Raw genomic sequence first — 20,651 nt, 5'->3', positions numbered from 1 at the left:
GGTGAACCTGCATTCAAACCTTACCTATGGATGCAGAGTGTAGCCAGGTGACGGCCTCTGGCTAATGGGGAACTGGCATGTGTGATGCCAGCGGAGGCGTGGCGAGTGCTTGCACTATTAGGACATTCCCTCTTGGAACCGGGAGCCACCAATTTTGAGATGTCCAACCTACCCAGGTGGTGAGGCTAGACGGAGGAGAACCCAGCTCCCCATCAACGGTCTCTGCGGACCTCTAGCCAGCAGCCAGTGTAAACTTGCCCACCGTGTGAACGGACCCTCTTCTTGGAAGCAGATCTTCCTGCCCCATTCAAGCCGCCCCAGATGCTATGTGGAGCAGGCAGGAGCTTTCCCCACCCGTCCCTGTCCACATTGAAAAACTGTGAGCTTTTGTTATAAGCTGCTGAATTTGGTTTGTCATGCAGCAATAGATAACTGAAACACATGCTGTATATCTTGCATATTCTGTGCCTTGCTTTTCTCACTGAATAATATGTTAGATATCAGGCTATTTCAGTATGTATAGTGCTGCCTCATTCTTTTTAAGCGCCAAGAAGTATTGCATTGTATGACTGTGCCATAATTTAATCAACCAGCCTCTTATTGATGGACATTTATGTTGTTTCAAGTTTTTTCTAGCATTTAATATCTTTGTTGCATGGTTCTTTTTGCACACAAACAAGTATATTTATTGGATAAATTCTAAGTAGAGTTACTGGACCAAAGAGTATGTGAATTTGCATCGATGGGCAGTTTGATGGGTGACAAACTACACCACAGTGCAGTTACAATGTTACATATCTTTTCTTTTCTCTTTGCAGTATTGCTTTTAATGGTTAGAAGTAAGAAATAACTTCATATACATCAACAGAAGACCAGTTAAATAAATGACATATTCAAATAGCAAATTCAGTATATCCATTAGCATAATATTTTACATGTAAAAGATGTTTATAGTGTATTATGGAAAAGTTAGGAAGTTTTAGAATTCTATATTCAAAACACACTAAAAAAAAAAAAGTACACACACACACTGTCCCAAAATGTTGATACTGGTTTCCTTAGAATGGGGGGACAATGGATGATTTTAATTTTCTTTTTGCTTTTTGTATCTCTTTTCTGATTTTCATTCAAAGTACATGTATTTCTTATGTAATATTTTTACATTTAAAAACACTTCTACATGCTAAAGAGAATATTATAAAAATCTAAAGGTCAGATTGGGACTAAATCTGCAAAAACATGACAAAAGGCTAATAGAGTTTATTCATTCATGAGAAAATTGCCAAGATCCCAATAATAAATGAACAAAGCATGAGAACAATTAAAAGCATACAGAAAAATAGTCTCAGGAATCAAATAAATGCAAAATAGAACAGATATTCTATTAAATTGGAAAGTTTTTTTAATAGTAATAGTTGCATAGTATTAATGAATATGTGGGATAATAGGCATTCTCAAATCCCATTGTATTACATTTCTCCTTAATATTAGTTTTCATATGTTTAAAAGCCATTCGCATTTCCTTTTCAATAAACTGTCTTCTTTTTCTTTTGGGTTCCTGGCCATTTTCTTCTTTGAAGGAACTCTTTACATATTAAAGAAATTAGCTTTATTAAGACACATATGGCATTAATGTGCTATGTGAAGCAAATGTTTTTCCCAACTTCTTGTATCTTTTGACTTCGTTTGAGTACTTTCTTTCCCTTATTGCATTTGTAGTCTTTTATAACTTCTAGATTTTTTTTTTGGAGGGGGTCATATTTAAGCTTTCCCTACTCAGATTATAATAGGTTTTTCTCCTGTGTTTTCTTCTATTATGTTTATAATTCCATATTTTACATCTTAATCTTTGATCTATCTGAAATTTTTTTTGATACATAGGTTCCCAATTTATATTTTTCCAAATGGGTTTCCCAGTGGCTATCCGGTTGTCCTCTCATACGGACTAACATGGGCTAATCCATACTTACTTGCTATCTCAATGTTACCTAATTATTCCTTTTTTTCCTCTACTCTCCTAGGAAATGCTACAGTGAACATTTTAAAAAACAATTCTTTGTATTATTCATCAAAAACTGGCTTCTGGTTTCCTTTATGGATATACAGATAAGCATTTATAGTCTCTGTTTAAAAAGTTATTTAAACCTTCTAGTTAAGCTGCTCAAAAGGCCGAGTTAGAAATATTTATGTTTTGTACACAAGGAACAAGGAAATGGAGAAGATCCATTCATTGCAATTCAGATTCATCTGAGGAAGGGTAGGATTGTATATGATGGAGAGAAGCTTGCTATTTGTCATGTATTATATTTAAAGGCCTTTGTCCAGAATTCCAAAACATATATCTAATATTACTGGTATAAAACTGGGTCGCACTAAGAGAGTGGCAAGGCAGGGAGGCTGTGAGAGGAAACCTTTTTGTCTGGTTGATAGTACAGCTGAGGATGCATCACGGTGTGAAGAAATCACAAATGCTTGTACTGTGGTACACTAAGAAAATAGGCATTTAATTAAGTGAAGCCCCTGCAGTTTTAGGTAATGGCTGCAACTGCCCCACAGCCAGGAGGGCAAAGGCACTCAGCCTGAGGCGGACTGTGAAGTTCCTTATTAAGCTCAACTTCCTGTTTTTCCTGCTTCTCTCCCACCTGGCCCTGCCATGCAGGCTCCTCTCCCCTTGCTTCCAGAGAACTTGCCTCCATTCCTTCTTTCACAGGCATCCTGGCCCCTACAGATTGGACCCTGGGGGATCTAGCCCATGCCCTGAGGTTGCTGAGCTCATGTAAGCCCTGACGAGAGAGCAGCCAGCCACCCCTTCGAAGTGTTGCCTGCTCTGGGTGTTTGCATTGCAGCAGGACACTCAAAGTTGGAGCTAAAGGAACCCAAGTTCTGTGGGGGAAATTTCAGGTATCAGGCAGAGGGGCGGGGGCTCTCCAGGGACCCCCATGCCCTCCCTGTGGGGGCCACTATCCTCTCTGCCCTGCTGTGTTCTCTGCACATGAGTCACATCATGCTTTCCTTCTTTCCTACAGAACCCACCAGGTTTTCTAGGTCAAAGAACAAAAAACAGTTCATTAAAGTTGGCAGATGATTGACTTCCAGGTTCAGAATCACAGAAATGTCAGAGCTAAAAGAACCCATCTGAGCCCTTTCATTTTTTTTTCCCCATTATTTCTTACATTATATTTAAAAAAGATTTTTTTGTTTATTAGAGAAGTTGTGCATTGACATACCAATCATGCATAATTTATTGTATTACCATAAACTGCCTCACCACCAATACCTGGCATTGGTGTGGAACATTAGTTATAATTTATGATAGTACATTTTTATAATGGTTATAATTACCAAGCCCTTTCATTTTATAAGTGATATCTTATATGATCATGTTCTCTTGGAATAGGTTGCCACCAATGCCATTGTTTTCCATTTTCTCTGTGACAGACAAGTTGGGATATTTGAAGGAAATGCTTAGTTCCAAAGACTACAAATGTTATTTATTTTCCTTCCAGATCTCATCTAAACGTCCTTGGCCTGCTCACACCTGGGAACCGGAAATGAAGCAGCGCTTTGCCTTTGACAATGTCTGCTTCGAAGGCAGCCCCGACAGCACGCGCCCATCCCAGACGGCCACCGGCACTGTCAGCATTTTGGGCATGACTTGCCAGTCGTGTGTGAAGTCCATTGAGGACAGGATTTCCAGCGTGGAAGGCATCATGGACATCAGGGTTTCCTTGGAGCAGGGCCGCGCAACAGTGAGCTATGTGCCTTCGGCCGTCAGCTTGCAGGAGGTTTGCCGTCACATCGAGGACCTGGGCTACGAGGCCAGCGTCGCGGAGGGAAGGGCTGCCTCCTGGCCCTCCAGATCCTCACCCGCCGGGGAGGCCGTGGTCAAACTCCGGGTGGAGGGCATGACCTGCCAGTCCTGTGTCAGCTCCATCGAGGGCAAAATCGGGAAGCTGCAGGGCGTGGTGCGAGTCCGGGTGTCACTCAGCACCCAGGAGGCAGTGGTCACTTACCAGCCTTGTGTTATCCAGCCCGAGGACATCAGGGACCAGTTAAGTGACATGGGATTCGAGGCCACCATCAAGAACAAAACAGCTCCCTTAAGCCTGGGGCCAATTGATATAGGGCGGTTACAAAACGCAAACCCAAAGAGACCTTCAGCTTCTGCCCACCAGAGTTTCAATGATGCTGAGCCCCGGGGAGAGCGAGGAAGCCATGTGGTCGCCATGCAACTGCGCATAGATGGAATGCACTGTAAGTCTTGTGTCTTGAATATCGAAGAAAATATAGGTCAGCTCCCTGGGGTTCAGCGTATCCAGGTGTCCTTGGAAAACAGAGCTGCCCAGGTCCACTTTGACCCTGCTCACATCTCCCCATCGGTCCTGCAGGAGGCCATTGAGGCCCTTCCACCTGGCAACTTTAAAGTTTCTCTTCCCGATGGAGCAGAAGGGAGTGGGCCAGATCGCCTGCCGGACGCCAGGTTTTCTGAAGGCCGTTCTTCCCGCTCCCCCCGGGGCAGCCAGGCGCCAGGCGCTTGCAGGACTGTGGTGCTGGCGGCTGCTGGCATGAGCTGTTCGTCCTGTGTCCAGGCCGTCAAGGGCGTCATCTCCCAACGGGAAGGGGTGCAGAGAGTGTCCGTCTCCACGGCTGAACGGACGGTCACCATTCTCTATGATCCCTCTGTGACTGGCCCGGAAGAGCTCAGAGCTGCTGTGGAAGACATGGGATTCGAGGCTTCAGTCCTTTCCGGTACGTAGTTGGCATGTTCAGAGCACATGCTGGGTCGTCGCCTTTTCTCTTTGTGCTTCACAACATGGGGCCTGACAGTTGCACAGCCCATACTCACTGTGTCCCACGTCAGTGGCGTCCACAAAAGTCTGCAGCTTGTCCTCACGTGGTCTGTTTGCAGGATGGAGGAAAGATTTTGCCTCTCATGTAGCTGGGATTGGAATGCCAAGCTCCTTGGATTTTTGGCTTCTTTTGTGGAGAGAATTCTGATTCTGTGCTCTAACGAGAGTACTGCTGCAACATCAGGCCCTTCTCTCACCAAAGGAACTGCCATCACCTTGTCCAAAGACTTTTCTGCTGTTTTAAACAAAGCAAGATAACGGTAACAGCTGCAGGACCTTCGTCCCAGCTCCCGGAGACTGTTGTGTTGACAGTGGGAGTGGGGCGGTTTCCCTTGTTCTTGATGGCTGCAGAAAGGATGGGTGGGTGAGACAGTCCTCCCCAGGCAGGGCACCTCGTACCTCAATGTCCCGTCACTGGGCAGAGTTCCCAGGGTGGCAACCAGACCTGCACCCTCCTCCTCATTGCCCACCAGCCAGAGGCTGTTCACTGGCCTCTTGTTCTCTCTTTACTTCCCTTCTTGAGAGTTCTGCAGAAGCCACATCATTTTGACACCTGCTGTGTTTCTGCCATGCGGCAGGCCCTGTGCTAGTCGTGGGGCTATTGGACGAGTAGGACACGGTCTCTTCCAAGAGCTTGTGCTGCAGTGAGCGGGCAGAGCAGGAGTGGACCGTTTCAGTGCAGCAGGACGAGTCCTGGGCCGGGGGGACGTGGGTCCTGTGGGACCTGCCCAGGGGTGGGGCCCCTGAACCAGACTTGGGGGGCTCAGGAAGAAGCTCTCCTGGGAGGATGTCTCCAGAGTTGCTTCTGGAAGGATGAATGGGCCAGGGAAGGGGAGACCCAGGCAAGTGAGAAGCAGAGGAAGTGGCCTGTACAGTGGCCTCGGGGCCCCAGAGGAAGCTCAGAGGGCTGGGCAGAGTGTCCGAAGCAAGAGGATGGCTGGCGGGTGGCTGTGGCCACACTCAAAGCCCCTGGCCTGCCGAGCGGGGTAGTGTGGGCTTGGTGGTCGAGGCTGGGGGAGCCGTGGCGGAGTCAAAGCAGAGGAAGCCCACTCTGATGTTCCAGTATGGCTCGGAGGCAGGGAGACCCTCTGGAGGCTGGGTGGGGAATGACGTGGGGTTGGAGAGCACAGATGGGTGTGAACGACACTCGGGAGGACAGATCCACCAAGCATGGCATCAGGTAAAGGAGTGCGTGAGAGAGACGGGAGAGGGTGAGCCCCTGGCTGGATGTGCGGGTCTTGGATTCGGAGGAGAGGGTGGACCTGGAAATGCTGATCTGCATAGTGGCAGCCGTGGGAGAGGAGAGGGCCCAGGAAGGTCTTATCTCCATTTTGCAGACGAGGGAGCTAAGGCTCAGAGTCTGGCTGTCAGCCCTGGGCTGATAGTTTTAAGTTAGGTGAGAGCGGGAGATGGGGAAGGAGCCAAGAGAGGAGCTCCATGGCATCTGTGTGGAAGGAAGGGGCAAGTCGAGACAAGTCTACTGACAAAGGACCTGGGGACTTGGAAAGCAGCTCCGGGCCCCAGGAAGCTGAGGCCTGAGCAGTTGTCACTCGGGTTTCCATGGCAGGAGGCCGCTCACTGGACGCCTGGTGTGAGAGCTCTGGGGGACAGGGTGGTTGGGAGAGGTTGAGATAAGGCAGGAGGGGACACCCAGGGGCTGGTGCTGTGTTTTGTGAGGCACAGCCGCATGTGTGGTATCTCTTAACCCTTTAGATCCTGAGGTACCGGTCCTGGGCCTATGTACAAATCTGTAGACTGGACTAGTTCACCCTTTTCAGCTGGAGCTCACGGCTGCAGGTGAGCCCTGGGCTGATGGGGCAGGCTCTGTTTTCCCACATGAAGTCTCCCGTGGCCACCAAGATTCAAGCTACGATATACGAGATATGGTGCTTCCCCTTGAACATTTTGCTATATTGTGATATTTTCCACGCCCTTCTCTGCACATACACACGCCATTAAAGGAAATGTGTAGTCATGTGGTGTGGCTTGGCTACATTCTGTACTTGGTCTTTCTTATTAAGTTTCAGGAAGGAATTTTTTTTTAAAAAAGCAAAAATCAACAAGGAAACACAATAGAACAGTAAATCCTGTAACTCAGAAGTTTAGAAATGTAGTAGAGGGTCAACATCTGCCTTGTTTGTGTAAGGTTTAACATCTTTTTAACAGTGGAATCAAGTTATAGGCAGTAAAAAGAAATTAACATTGTGCCATGCATTACAGATGAATTGGATTTGACTTAGTAAACTCACAGAGAGAGGAGCAGTGACTTTAATTGGGCAGATTTATGGGAATAATACTTAGCCAAGATGTATTTAGGATACCAGATTTAGCCAACTAAAAATAACTGAGGGACATTTAGTTAAATTTGAATTTCAGATACACAGTGGATAATTTTTGGTATAAATATGCCCCGGGCAATATTTGGGACATAATCATACCAAAAATTTATTTGTCGCTGACTTGAAATTCAAAATCAACTGGGTGTCCTGTATTTCACTGGCAATTCCTAATTTAGGAGAAGTCATCCATGTGACATCTGTCATAGCTGTTTAAATGCTAATAGTGTATTATTTGTATTTGATTGGTTATTCCAGATAGACTAGGAGCTCCTTGAGGACCATCTTCAAACCAGAAATGATTCATCCCTCCTTTGAACCACTAGCACTCAGCACATAGTAGGTGCTTGTGAAGGAAATGAAAGAGAAAGAAAATAATAGCCATGTAGGGTCCCAGGGTAGATCAGAGGAGAGAATTTAAATACAGGGGACTAATTACAAAGATACTTCAGGGAATGGAGTGGAAACCCAAGAGATTACCCAAAGCGGGAAGGCTTTGGATCCACGGACGGTGTTTGGAAGTTCAGAACTAACAACCCAGTGCTGAGAGCTAGGCCTTGAGCCTTAGCTCCCTTGTCTGTAAAGTGGAGATAAAAGAAATATCTACCTGAGAGGGCATCTGAGCATCAAACAGGCTAATGTGTGGCAAAGTGAATGCTCGGTAAGACCACGCCTTCATTCAGCTTATATTTTTGGAGGGCTTGCAGTGTAGCAGTCTCTATTCTGGGTGCTGGGGGAGTGTGGAGGCAGTGTGAGGTCCACGGACGGACTCATTCTGAGCAATGACAAAGTCCAGGAGCCTAAGCCCGTGCTGTTGGGTATAGGTGGTGATCTCTGCTCTCGGACTCTGTGGGGAGGGTCCTGGAGTGGTCTTCAGTGAAGATGCATCAAGTCTCAAATGCCTGCATTCTTAAAACAAGTTGAAGTTGTTTTAGCACTTTTCAGAAAATGAGTGAAACGTCCCCAGGTGTGAGTTTTTTTTCAGTAGAGAAACCCAAAAGTCACGGTCCGTTGTCACTGCAGGTTACGGCCAGTCTTCTCTCTTCTGCAGCTGTGGGTTTCAGAATAATGAGAGCCCATTGTTAAATGAGGTAATTGTCTTTTCTGCATGTGCATGAGGGCATTTTGTGTCATCAGAATAGTATGGGGTGAAGATGAAAATGTTCTATCTTTATCTGGTGTTAGTTACGCAGGCCGGTTGGTGTGTGGTGGCAGACCACAACCCCCAAAGATATCCACACCCTGATCCCCGGAACCCATGATCTCATTACCTTACAAAAGGGGCTTTGCTGGTGTGATTAGGGGAGTGGACTGTGAGGTAGGGGAGGGGGCGGTTATTCCGGATTGTCCGGGTGTGCCCAGTCTGATGACATTAGTCTTTAAGAAGTGGGGAACTTTCCTGCTGAGGTGAAGCAGAATAATCTATTCTTGAAGTATGGGTGTATTTTTATATGTCTGTATTCATATGCCTTTGTCTGTGGTTTGGAGGAGGGAGAGGCAGTGATGGAAACCCCAGACCCCGTGTAACCTCTCCAAGAACGCTGATCCGAATATTGTCAGTTCTGAATTTACTGTTCCTGGAAAAATAAAAGATCCGTTCTAATTTGAATCATTTCTGGCGTTTTATCCTAGAACACGCTCCTGGCGGCCATGGTGGAAACCACGGTGTTGGGAGTTCCCTGGGGCAAACCACAGAGGCCAAAGATGTGGCCAGGCAGGGAGTGGCTCCCCACGCCGGGGGCCCCCCTGAAAACCACAGCCCCGGCCCCTCATCCGAGTCCCCGCAGGCCTCTGGAGCAGTGCCGCCGCAGAAGTGCTTTCTGCAGATCACAGGCATGACCTGTGCATCCTGTGTGTCCAGCATAGAGAGGAGTCTGCAGAAGGAAGCCGGTGAGAAGCCTGAGTCCCTGCTACTCTGGGGAGTCGGCAAAACGGGGCCTCAGTGTTGCCCCAAGTCTTCAGTGACTGCCTGTCGGCAGCACTGAGAGCCTGGGAGGAAGTTCATCGTATGATCGCGCAGATGTTTGCCTAGCATTCCGGGCAATTGGCGTTCTGTTTTAGGAGGCATTTAATTTGTTAGGGATAAAATATATCACCGAGTAAGTTAGTCATGGGAAATCCAGTTTAAAAGGTCATGGCACATTCCTCAATTAGCTTGTTATAGTATTTATTTTCTATTTCCCCCCAGTCCCTTTGTGGAGAAGTTCCCATTTCAAATATTCCGTCCCATTGTTCCTGTAAACCATCGGATGGCACAGAAATGCCAAAGTGTTGTCCGCCAGGTCACATTTCCAACACTGTCTCTTAAACTTGAAAGCGCAACAGAAATGCAGCCCTCGCTTTTTGTCTGGGAAGTATCTTCACCTGACTTTGCCTTGCCATCTGTGTCACTTTCTCTCTTTCTTCCTCCCAGTGGCTGCTCGTGTCTTTCTGCCCTGATGACACCTTCCTCCGATCTCTTGTTCACTAGGCTTGAATCTTCCTGGAGCTCTAGATCAACCATTCTGAAATCGAGGTTTTGTAGGAGCTTCTGTGAGCTGCATGAATGGGCTGGCTGCCCATAAAATTAACCCGTAATATCACAGTGTCTGTGCTTCTGTTCCCGACGCAAATCCCTCCTGATTGCCTCCTTTCTAAAGCGCATCATTCTTTTTGTTTATTTGAATGAATCTTTTTTTTTTTAAGTTTAAACTAATACAATAGTGTTAGATAGTTTTTGGAGTTTCTTTTTTCCCCCCTGAAAGTCATTAGAAACTGAAAGAGGAAGGAAACTTATTTTTGGAAATTGCTTTTTTTTTTCCCTTGAATGAAAATGTCTGGAGAAAAAACTAAGTATATCCTTTAAGTAACAGTAGGTGAGCGGCAGACCGTATCCCTTGTTTCTGGTGTGTGTGCAGCCATCAGTGTCTTCTAAAGACCAGTGTTGGCATCACCTGGGAGCTGGCTGGAAATGCTGAGTCTCAGGCCCCACTCCAGACCCGCTGGATCAGAGTCTTTAGTTCAACCAAATCCCCAGGTGATTCATATTCCCGTTAGAATTTGAGAAGCCTTGTTCTAGAAGAGGGGTCCTCAGACGTGGCTGCACATAAGACTCACCGGGAGACCTTTAGAAACCTCCGACATCTGCCTGGCTCCCACCTCGGGAGGTCCTGATTTCATTGGTCTGGGTGAGGGTCCAGGTGTCCTGATGGTTAAAATCGCCCAAGTGACCCCAATGCACAGCTAGGTTTGAGAGCCATCGTTCTAGAAGCTCGTTGGGGAGAGATTTTTCCTTGCCAGGTTATATTCACCGTGCCACCCCAGAACCTTGCCTCGAGTGTCGTAACTGTGATCTCGTGGTTTCAGGCATTGTTTCTGTGCTGGTTGCCTTGATGGCGGGAAAGGCAGAGGTCAAGTATAATCCTGAAATCATCCAGCCACTTGAAATAGCGCAGCTCGTCCAGAACCTGGGCTTCGAGGCAGCAGTCATGGAAGACTACACGGGCCCAGACGGCAACCTCGAGCTGATTGTAAGTGTGGGGAGAGGGCCAGAGGGCTGCTGGCTCCTGAAACGTGGCTGATGAGTTTCTGGCGGCACCCGTGGTTGCCGTCAGCGAATGCCGCCATCTTGAATGTCTCCTGGCTGTCGTGGTGGCGGTTGGGGGTTTTCTTTTACTTTCCTTTGGACCCAGCGATGCCTGCCTATTCATTCTGTGAAGGAAGGGCCCGTTCCCTGAGTCCTCAGAGTGGGTCCAGCTGATGGCATGCGGAGGATTGGGAGGGATGTCTTGTGGGCCCCAGAAGTGCTGGAGAAAGGAATTGGGAATGGCAGGCTGCCGTGAGCCTGTGGGTTTGTAGGGGGAGGTTGAATACAGCTGGCCGCAGAGCCTCTAGAGCAGCCAGGATGCCCGGAGCTCCCTGGAGGTGGTGGCGAGTGCCACGAAGGTGGAGAGGGACTGCTGCAGGCACGGGGGTGACCTGAGATCTCCATATGCTCCCCCTGAGCCCAGTGCCTAAGGAGCACTGCGTTGGCAGTGGGGAGGAGGCTACTGTTTCCTGCCTGTCCACTGTTAGCAGCTACCCGTCTCAACAAATAATTGAAAACAACAGGTATTTCTAGTATTTAGAGCATGCTCTGTTCCTAAGCACCTCTGTACAAGGCTCTTTTTTCTGTAAACGAAGGGAGGCTCAGAAGAAACCCGCAAGGAATTGAGTAATGCTACTTTACTGCGGTGAAAGGGTCTTTCAGTTCCTTAATGTGTTTAGTCACTGCCATTAGTGCTGAGTAAATGCTTCATGAGAAAGGCATTGAGGACACGGGTGAGTGGCATGTCGATCCCCTGATCAGTGGTGTCTTTGCAGAACAGACCCCTTTGCGTGAGCTTTCCATGTGCCAAGGGGCAAAGTGTGGCCCTTGTTGGATTCCAGCTCAGGGCAACGTGGACACCTCTACCTACTCTGACTAACGTGTGGAAGAGCTAAGCCAACAAGAGTATTGGGAACAGTTAAAACTTTTTTTTTTTCAAAGAATGTTTTTCATTACAGTAGTGTTTTTGTGTGCCTTTATGTTTTCAAAATGTCAATAGTGTTGTCATCATGTGTTCACAGATGTTTTTTGGAGACGTCTGTATTTAATTAGTGTTCTGGGAAATGCTAACCCCTGATACTCAAAAGACTGAATTGTCTGCTCGGCCAAAGACATAGCTCCTCAATTGCACGTCACCCTGCCACCTCCTTTTTCTCGTGTCAAGGTGCATCCGCAGTGTGGCATACACAGCATAGGCTTGACCAGGTTGGGATCTGGTTCTGCACCGCAGGGACCTGTTGCAGGGAAGTTTTTTAACCTCGCTGCCCCTCCTTGTTTCAGTTTGCTAACGCTGCTGGAATGCAATATACCAGAAATGGGGTGGCTTTTACAATAGGGATTTATTAGCTTACAAGATACATTCTTAGGCCGTGAAAATGTCCAGATTAAGGCATCAAGAGTAATATGCCTTCTCTGAGGAAAGGCTGCTGGCATCCGGGGTTCCTCTGTCACGTGGGAAGGCACGTGGAGACATCTGCTTGTCCTTCTCTCCTGGGCTCTGGTTCCAGTGGCTATCTCGCTGAGCTTCTGTGGGTCCTCTCTTAACTTCTTGGCGGGCTTTTCTCTGAGCTCTCTGGGCTTTTTTCTATCTTTCATCCCCTTATAAAGGACTCTAGTAAAGGATTAAGACCCATCTTGAATGGGGTGGGTCACATCTCAATTGAAACAACCTAACCAATAGGTCCAACCCACAATAGGTCTGCACCCCCAGGAATGGATTAAAAGAACATGGCCTTTGCTGGGGTGCATACAGCTTCAAACCAGCACAGTCCATTTCCCTCACTGTAACGCTGTGTGTGCAGACCCTCCTGGGGCAGAGCAGGAGGCTGGAGCCCAGCCGTCTGGGTTCATGCTGTGCCTCTCCCTCTCGCTGCCTCTGTGACTTTGGACAAGTCACTAACCTCTTGGTGCCACAATCACTGAGACCTGCCTTGCTGGGTCATGAACTTGTTGCTAGGGTGTGCCTGGCACACTGAAGCACTCAAGAAACGTTACCTCCCATTCTTATTATTATTACTGTAAAAACAAAAAGAGAGGCTAAAAGCACCATTAAAATATTTAGACTTTATAAGATCTGGTGGGCACAGCCACTGCCACCAGGTCAGCTCCTTGTGTGCACGATGGTCCTCCCTTCCCCACCTTGGGTCCCCTGCCAAGGCGAGTGCGTTCTGATGCTCCACGAGCTCCCCTTCCTCCCTCCCTCCTTCCAGATGGGACCGTCAGCTCCTTTGGTGTTTGATTCTGGGGTGACTGATGCACACTTCAGTGCAGCTCCAGTCACATCCCTCCCATGCTCATCACCCCTCGGTGGTTTCCCCTCCAGTGCTGGTTGGGTGTGTACTTTGTAGCTGGAACATCCAGGAGCCTTCGTGCTGTGTCCCTCCTCTTCCTCTTGCTCGCACGTCCTGTGCCCAGCTTGGCCGGGCTGCTGATGGCAACCTGAATGCCTCAGCGGTCATCCTGCCTGTGTGCTTTGACCCCCTTACCTTCTCCTGCCAGCAGGCTTTCCATACGTTGGGACCACCTCAAATTCCATCTCCTCCAAGGTTTTCCTGAATCCCTTTCTCCTGTTGGTAATGAGGGATTGATGTGGTCACCCTTGGTGCTAGACGAGCGCTGAAGTAGAGGGGTCTTAACAGCAGCCAACAGTTGGGGTCCTGGAGAGCACTGCAGGAGTTCAAAGCGTCCACAGAGGGGCACCTCCGTCTGCGGCAGTGAAGATGCCTGTGTCGTCATCCCGCGACTGTCGGCGAGATGCCTAGAGCAGAGTGTGGAGGTGACCCATGGAAGCTGTGACTCTCGTGGCCGGGGGAGGCCCTGGTCTTTTGCCGTCCGTTTCATGCCTGCTTATGTCTCCTGCAGCCGAGGTGGGAAGAGCCACAGTTTCCGTCCCTGCAGCGCAGGGGGAACGTCAGCAGTGAGGATCCTGCACCCGGGTTGGAGGTGGGAGTCTCGAGTCTGGGGAAGTGCATGTGGAGGCGGAAAGGCTCGTGGCCGCCTCTTAGCGAGCGCCCCGCTGCGCCTGTGCCAGGACCCCTCAGTCCCCCGTCACTGGGACTTCTGCCTTCCTGTGTTACAGATCACGGGGATGACCTGCGCATCCTGCGTCCACAGCATCGAGTCCAAGCTCATGCGGACGGATGGCGTCACCTACGCCGCGGTGGCCCTCGCCACCAGCAAAGCCCACGTGAAGTTCGATCCCGAGATTATCGGTCCAAGGGATATTGTCAAACTTATTGAGGTAGGTTGCCCATTAAAAAAACTGTACTCACCTTTTAAAATATAAGTAATATTGATATACTCATTGGAGAAAAATGAAGAAAATACAGCTACGCCCACCCCGAAACGAAAATCATCCTTCAACTTTTCCCCTGCAAATATGGCCGATCGTCTTCAAATAGACATGTGAAGTATCAAATAATCTTGGGAAAATCAATGAATGGGTGAAAAAAAGAGATGAAAAAAAACTATTGTCTTAATTTCAGAGACTCTGAGAAATATCAAGATTTCCAAGTTACCCAGTTTAGGGCATAAAATTGCCTAAGTATAATTTTTAAGTGCTGTTCAGATCTTTACTAAGTATCTCAAGACCACAGGAAAGAATTGTCCCCCATCATGGGAGAATTTGACGATTTCTGCTTTGGAAAACCAATTAAAGTAGTTTTCGTGGATTCCCTCCCTCGGTTTACCCACATGCATGCCGTTTCTTTTCTAGGGTCTGTGTTATATATGTCATGAGAGAGCATTAGTGATACCTGTATGAAACGGGGCATCTTTCGAGCAGGATTGGTGTCGTCCTTAATTGTCTCTTCACTGACACAGCCTAGGCATGAATGCAGCCAAACCTCCGAGCAGAACGTACAGGGCGATTTGAGTAAAGAAGGTGGGAGGGAGGAAAAGCCAAATCTGGATTAACACTCTGATGTCAGAAGACATGTTATGGTGATGTTGGTAAATGCTTTCTTCGAATGCGTGTTTTAACCAAGTGCCTTCCTCCCTGCTCCCCGCTCCCTTCTTTTTAACAACAAGGAAATTGGCTTTCGTGCTTCCTTGGCCCAGAGGGACCCCAGCGCTCATCACTTGGACCACAGGATGGAAATAAAGCAGTAGGTGGAACAGAAAAGTTAAACCAAAGCCCTCATCTTTCCCCCGGGGCCGACCACGGGGCTCATTCTGCACAAATGCTGTCCTGACCCCCCTCGGTGCCTGCCACTTGGATCAGTTCCTTGACTCTCATTGTGTTCGCTCCCTGGAACGGCACTGCCCTAGGAAGGAAACGTATCTGCGCTGCCCAGCGTGGGAGCCGCCAGCCTCACTCGGCCCTCAGGCCCTTGACGTGTGATGGGGAAAGTAGATTTTGAATCTTAGCTTAAGGAGCCGGATGTGGCTGGTGGCTGACAGATTGGACAGCTCTTAAATGGGAGGGGAGGGAGGAAGTGCAGGTGTTTTCCTCTTGTGGTATTTTAAGACCTTATTTGAGTGGGTTCTGGGACCGGGATCAGGGCCAAGTGGAAAGGAAATGGCCAGGCGGGAGGAGGCGGGGGGAGGGAGTGGGTGTTGCTTGTTTCTGAGGTTGGTGTTTTCTGTGGTTGTGTGCCAGGTGCTGGGGACAGGGACGCAGAGCCGGGCCGGGAGGGAGGGGTGGGCAGGAACAGCGGCGAGTCAGTGCGAACCTCCAGGCAGGGGCACGTGACCCTCGTGGACCTCGAGTGGGGCCAAGGGAGTGCAACGGGCTTGAGGCAGTTCCGGGGGCCCGGAGCAGGGGGCCTGGGCCTCCTGGGACCCTCCAGCAACACAGGGTTTGCTCCAACATGGAGCAAGGAGGGACCAGCAGGGGGCATGTCTGGGGAGCTGATGGGGGATTGACTCTCCAGGGGGCCCAGAGCAGTGGGGGACTTTATCTCGCAGGCCAGTCATTCCCGCACTGTTGTTTAAGCTGTAATAAAAGTTCTGCAGCCACTTGGTTAGAATTTCATGGATGTCGAAGCTAATGTGAGAGCACAGCTGTCACCCTGACACCCAGTTTCAAACTGGTTTTCATCAAGACAGCACTACTGTTCTCACTGGCTTTATTGTAAGTGTTTTAAAAATGAATGTCGAAGTAAGTTTACACTATTAAAAGTAGTAGCGCTTTTATGTTTCTTTTTGCGTTTTGGAAAAAGAGCCATAGGCAGCCATAGATGGAGGGTGTTAACCTCAGTGGGTAAGATTCTCAGCCTCTGAGCCCATGTGCCTCGGGTGGGGGGAATACGTTAGCTGTGTGAAGTGGGGGCAGCCCTAACCATCGGGAACCTCCTTGCAGCCCTGCTTAGACCTTCGTATGTTCCCTCACTTGACCGAGCTCAGGGAGAGAGCCCTTCCTTTCGTTTTAGCTCTTGGTATGTGGCCCCCTACAGGGCACCAGGGCAGGTGTCACACCAGGTCCTCGGGAGGTGGGAGGCGGTGTCTGATGGACCCGTGTCGCTGCGCTTGTGTTCCAGGTGGAGGAAGTCCTTCCTGTGCAGCCTGGTGTTCGGCATCCCGGTCATGGGCTTGATGGTGTACATGCTGATACCCAGCCACAAGCCTCACGAGCCCATGGTCTTGGACCACAGCATCATCCCGGGACTGTCCATCCTGAATCTCGTCTTCTTTATCTTGTGCACCTTTGTCCAGGTACGTCCTGGGAAGATGGGCAGACCTCTGTATATGCAGCCGGTGAGGCGCTGCCCTCTTAGCCACGCCCGGCCCATAGCTGCTTTTTGCCCTTCGAGCTGCACTGGGTTGGCAGTTTTCCTGCCACACACCCTTCTGGGGCTGCTTTCGTCTGTCCTATGACCAGCACATGGGGGATGAGGGGTCTGGTTTCAGAGTTGAGGACAGGTGGTGGGAATTCTCTCTGGAAGGGCACCCCCTCGCTGCAAGGATTGGTGACCCTGAGCTTGTCCCTGATACACTTCCTGTATGACATAATTTACCTTTGTTATCGGGGCCATCCTGGTGCTCAGACATCTCTTGAACAACCTCTGTCAAAAGGCAGAAACACCATCCTTATCTTGGAGGAACAATTTAAAGAGTTCTTGGGTAACTAGTGTTTCTGGTGGGAAATACGCTCTTTCTCCATATATTTTGGAATATAAAGTTAAACTCCTTAATATTGGAATGTTTCGTTTAGAAGTATTGGGTGGTAAGCATTTGTAGGTTGAATTAATGTGTTTTCCCTATCTTTTCTTTTTAATTACAAATCTAATATATACTTACGTGAACAATTCAAACCATACCGAAGGACCTGAAGCAGAAGGGGAAGATATTCTTTCACTAATAACACCCCACCACCTCCAGCCCACTCCCGTTTCCCAGAGTTGCCATAGTGGTATTAAATCGTTGGGCGTGTATCCTCCCAGGTCTTTGTCTACATAGAGAATTACACAATTGTGCGCACGTGTATGTGTGTGTGATTATATAATGCAGACACACGGCCTTTTTTTTTTTTTAACTGAAATGGGGTCATACTGGACATACTGGCTAGCAGCTGGCTTCCCCACTTAGCCACTTGTGGTGGCTTCTTTCACATCTGTGGCTTATTCTCTTTAGAGCCTGCGCCACCCTGGCACGGTATTAAAGAGCCATCATTTATTTGGCCGTCCCCCTACGGATGGGCATCTAGGTTGTGTGGCCTGATGTTTAGAGGTCTCATACACACTCGATCGTCCATTCCCATGGCCAGTAGTGCTCTGACTCAGGACAAACCTTTCTAAAACATCAATTAACGGGGAAAAACTAACATCACAATCATGCCGGACTGAGAGCATTTGCCGTCCTCGGGGCTTCCTGGTGGACCCGTGGGCCACGTTCACGCCTCTCCACTTGCCTTCCAGTTCCTTGGCGGGTGGTACTTCTACGTCCAGGCCTACAAGTCCCTGAAGCACAAGGTGGCCAACATGGACGTGCTCATCGTGCTGGCCACCAGCATTGCCTACGCGTACTCGCTGGTGATCCTGGTGGTGGCCGTCGCCGAGGAGGCCGAGAGGAGCCCTGTGACCTTCTTCGACACGCCCCCCATGCTCTTCGTCTTCATTGCCCTGGGCCGATGGCTGGAGCACGTGGCCAAGGTAACCGCATCTCCAGGATGAAACGAAAGCCCTTCCTTCAGCCATACGAGGCACAGAACACCGCGTGTACAGTTACTAATTACCCGCAGCATAGAGAGAGACTTAAGGAAATGTGAAACCTACAGGTAATTAAGTGCTCCAATCACTAATCTCCAAATGGATCGCTACTTCTGAAATCCCAGCTAATCCCCTCGTTAATTGTTAAAACCTTTCTTCAGATGCATGTGTAATGGAAAGAACCCTGCATTTAAGCTCACACCGTCTCTTAGTCCACAACTTCGTATGTGGCATGTTAGTCTAGAAATCTGTCTTCTGCCTTAGGGTTGTGCCACTGATAACACCGTGCCTTGCACCAGCCTTTTTTAAAATCATATTTTTTTATTGTGGAATATAACATATATACATAGAAGTGATAATTTTCCAAGCGCAATTTAACAAGTACTTAGCAAATTTTAAAGAATGTTATATATTACTGTTCCACAATTTCAGTTATTTCCTTATTGTGAAATATAACATATGTGCAGAAAGGTAATAACTTTCAGAGTACAATTTAACAAGTAGTTACATAGGAAATTTCCTAAAATGTTATGAGTTACGATACCATAGTTTCAGTTATTTCCTTATTGTGAGATACAACATATAGAAAAGGGTGATAACTTTCAAATTACAATTTAGCAAGTAGCTATAGAGCAAATTTCAAAGAATGCTATGTGTCACAGTTCCACCGTTTCAGTTCTTTCCTTCTAGCTATTCCAATACTCCAGCAGCTAAGAAAAAGAAAATTATACAGAGATTCAGTTTTCATAAACTTTTGTTAAATTCCATCTTGTCTGTTGCTACAGCAGCATTTTAACCTATCCTGTAAAAAAGTGGCACTCAGACTCTAAAACAAATGTGCTTGAACCTAAAAAGAAAACAGTGAGTGGGCCGAGAGGCTTTTTTTTTTTTTTTAATCTGAAATGTAATTCTTGGAAGTTACTGGAACACCTTGCAGTGTGGTGGTGGCGTGGCCGGGCCTGGAGGGGCAGGAGAGCCCCCCGAGAAGCTGTGGCTGGGCAGGGCGGCTGTGGGGAGCAGCCTCTCCTGGAGGTGGTGTCTCCTAGGCATGCCCCACCCCAGCCTCGTGGGTGGGGTCTGGGTTTGCACAGGTCGAGTGGGCAGTAGCCCCAGTTTGCTTTCTGGTTATGTCTTAGAGCAAAACCTCAGAAGCCCTCGCCAAACTCATGTCTCTCCAAGCTACGGAAGCCACTGTTGTGACCCTCGGCGAGGACAACTTGATCATCAGGTGGGTCATCGTCATCACACGTCACCAAGAGCATGTCCTGTTGGTTTGTGCAATGGGTGTCGGATGCCCACGGGGACCGGGACACACTTCTGGACCTGTGGGGGTGGGTAGGGGCATTTACATCTCCCAGTGTGGTTGACTGACAAGGCTTTAAATGTTAAAACAAAATAATCAGAAGTTCAAGGTGGTATATGTATGCTACAGGGCAAAGGAGGGGTATTCCAGGAATATAGGAGATGATGGCTAACTGTGGTCAAAGAAGGCTTCACAGAGAACGTGGGCTGTGAGCTGGGCCTTCCTCACAAGATCTGGGGAATTCAGGCGGGCAGAGAAAAAGGCTTCAACTTGTCAAAGAATAACAAAGGAAGTAGCATCTATCCTTTTCATCAGTTCGGCAGATATTTTTTAAAAATAAATTGCTGAAATTTAATAGCATTTATGTATGCCTGACACTATTCTAATAACCTGTTTGTATTTAATCAGACTGAAAAAAAAACAAAACAAAAAAACCCAGAAGCACCTTGTGAGGAAGGCCCTGTTATCCTTATTTTACAGATGAGGAAATTGAGGGTCAGAGAGGTTAAGCAACTGGCCCGAGGCTGCACAGCCCCTACCTAGTACAATTGGGAGATAAAGCAGCCATTCTGTTCTAGATTCTGTGGTCTTAATCCTTACACATATTGACTTAAGAGTCAATTATATTTAATAATATGGAAATCCTTGAATTTAAGGCTCTGTATTTCCCTGGTGGGGGTCTCTTTTGAGTTCTCAGCAGTGCTTACTCCAGGCCTTCTCCACATTCCTGAAACCGCTCTCTGGCCCTACCTCCTTCCCCTTTAGCCTGAGGTCTCACTTCTGACTCTGCTGAAAATGGAAGCCATTGGGTGGGAAAACGTTCAGCGTTCTGCCACCCAACCTGCCGATCTCGCCTGCACCCTTACCCCCGGCCCGGGGAGGACGAGCCGTCTCCCCTGGGCTCTGCTCAGGGACCTCCCCTCGATTGTCTCATTGACTCCAGTGTCTCCCTCTCGGCCGATTTGTCACATCCAGTATCACGTGTTCCCCAGACTCCCCCAGTGTTCAACACAGTGGCCTTCCCGGGCCCCACGTCCCCTACCGTGTCCTTCTTACCACAGACTCCTTGGAGAGGGGTCTCTGCAGGCCCCTCCTGCCTCCCCTCCTGGTTGTCCCCGACCCCTGCCCTCACCCCCATGGACTTCCTAGATTTTATTGCCAGGGCCTTTTCGGCTGCGTTTGCCCTGATGCCCACTCCTCGTCTGTCTTCAGAGTCTGCTGGTCCTTTGCCTCACCCTTCCACCTCCTCCCTGCAGTGTAGTCCTCCCCAGGGGCAGTCGATTCCTTGCTCTCCCTTGGAGGTGTCATTTACACCCCTGGCTTCGTGTCCCACCCTCTGCTGACTCCTCAGTCTCTCCCCCCAGCCAGCTTTAGCTTTTGCACCCACCGCTCAGGCCCAGGAGCTGCCTGGCGCAGCCAGCTGGTCCCATAGTGTTCCTTGCTCCTCCC

General features: G+C 48.6%; 1 protein-coding gene across 6 annotated transcripts in view; it reads left to right on the top strand.

Annotated features, from left to right (window-relative positions):
- ATP7B (ATPase copper transporting beta) overlaps nucleotides 1-20,651 on the top strand; it is a 93,652-nt gene that overhangs the window by 30,151 nt on the left and 42,850 nt on the right. For 5 of the 6 annotated variants that reach the window (XM_037799958.1, XM_037799956.1, XM_037799957.1 and 2 more), the window contains exons 2-9: nucleotides 3,507-4,749; nucleotides 8,819-9,076; nucleotides 10,532-10,695; nucleotides 13,831-13,992; nucleotides 14,781-14,857; nucleotides 16,232-16,406; nucleotides 17,609-17,842; nucleotides 19,036-19,127. In XM_037799958.1, coding sequence (XP_037655886.1) covers nucleotides 3,552-4,749; nucleotides 8,819-9,076; nucleotides 10,532-10,695; nucleotides 13,831-13,992; nucleotides 14,781-14,857; nucleotides 16,232-16,406; nucleotides 17,609-17,842; nucleotides 19,036-19,127 — 2,360 coding nt within the window. In that variant the 5' untranslated portion in view covers nucleotides 3,507-3,551. Of the gene's footprint in view, nucleotides 1-3,506; nucleotides 4,750-6,510; nucleotides 6,648-8,209; nucleotides 8,278-8,818; nucleotides 9,077-10,531; nucleotides 10,696-13,830; nucleotides 13,993-14,780; nucleotides 14,858-16,231; nucleotides 16,407-17,608; nucleotides 17,843-19,035; nucleotides 19,128-20,651 lie in introns of those variants that run through there. The other variant, XM_037799959.1, reaches the window with a different exon arrangement.

This window comes from Choloepus didactylus, chromosome 12 (assembly GCF_015220235.1).
Source record: "Choloepus didactylus isolate mChoDid1 chromosome 12, mChoDid1.pri, whole genome shotgun sequence".
NCBI lineage: Eukaryota > Metazoa > Chordata > Mammalia > Pilosa > Megalonychidae > Choloepus > Choloepus didactylus.
Note: the sequence above shows the minus strand (reverse complement) of the source record. Positions and strands in the feature narration are given on the sequence as shown.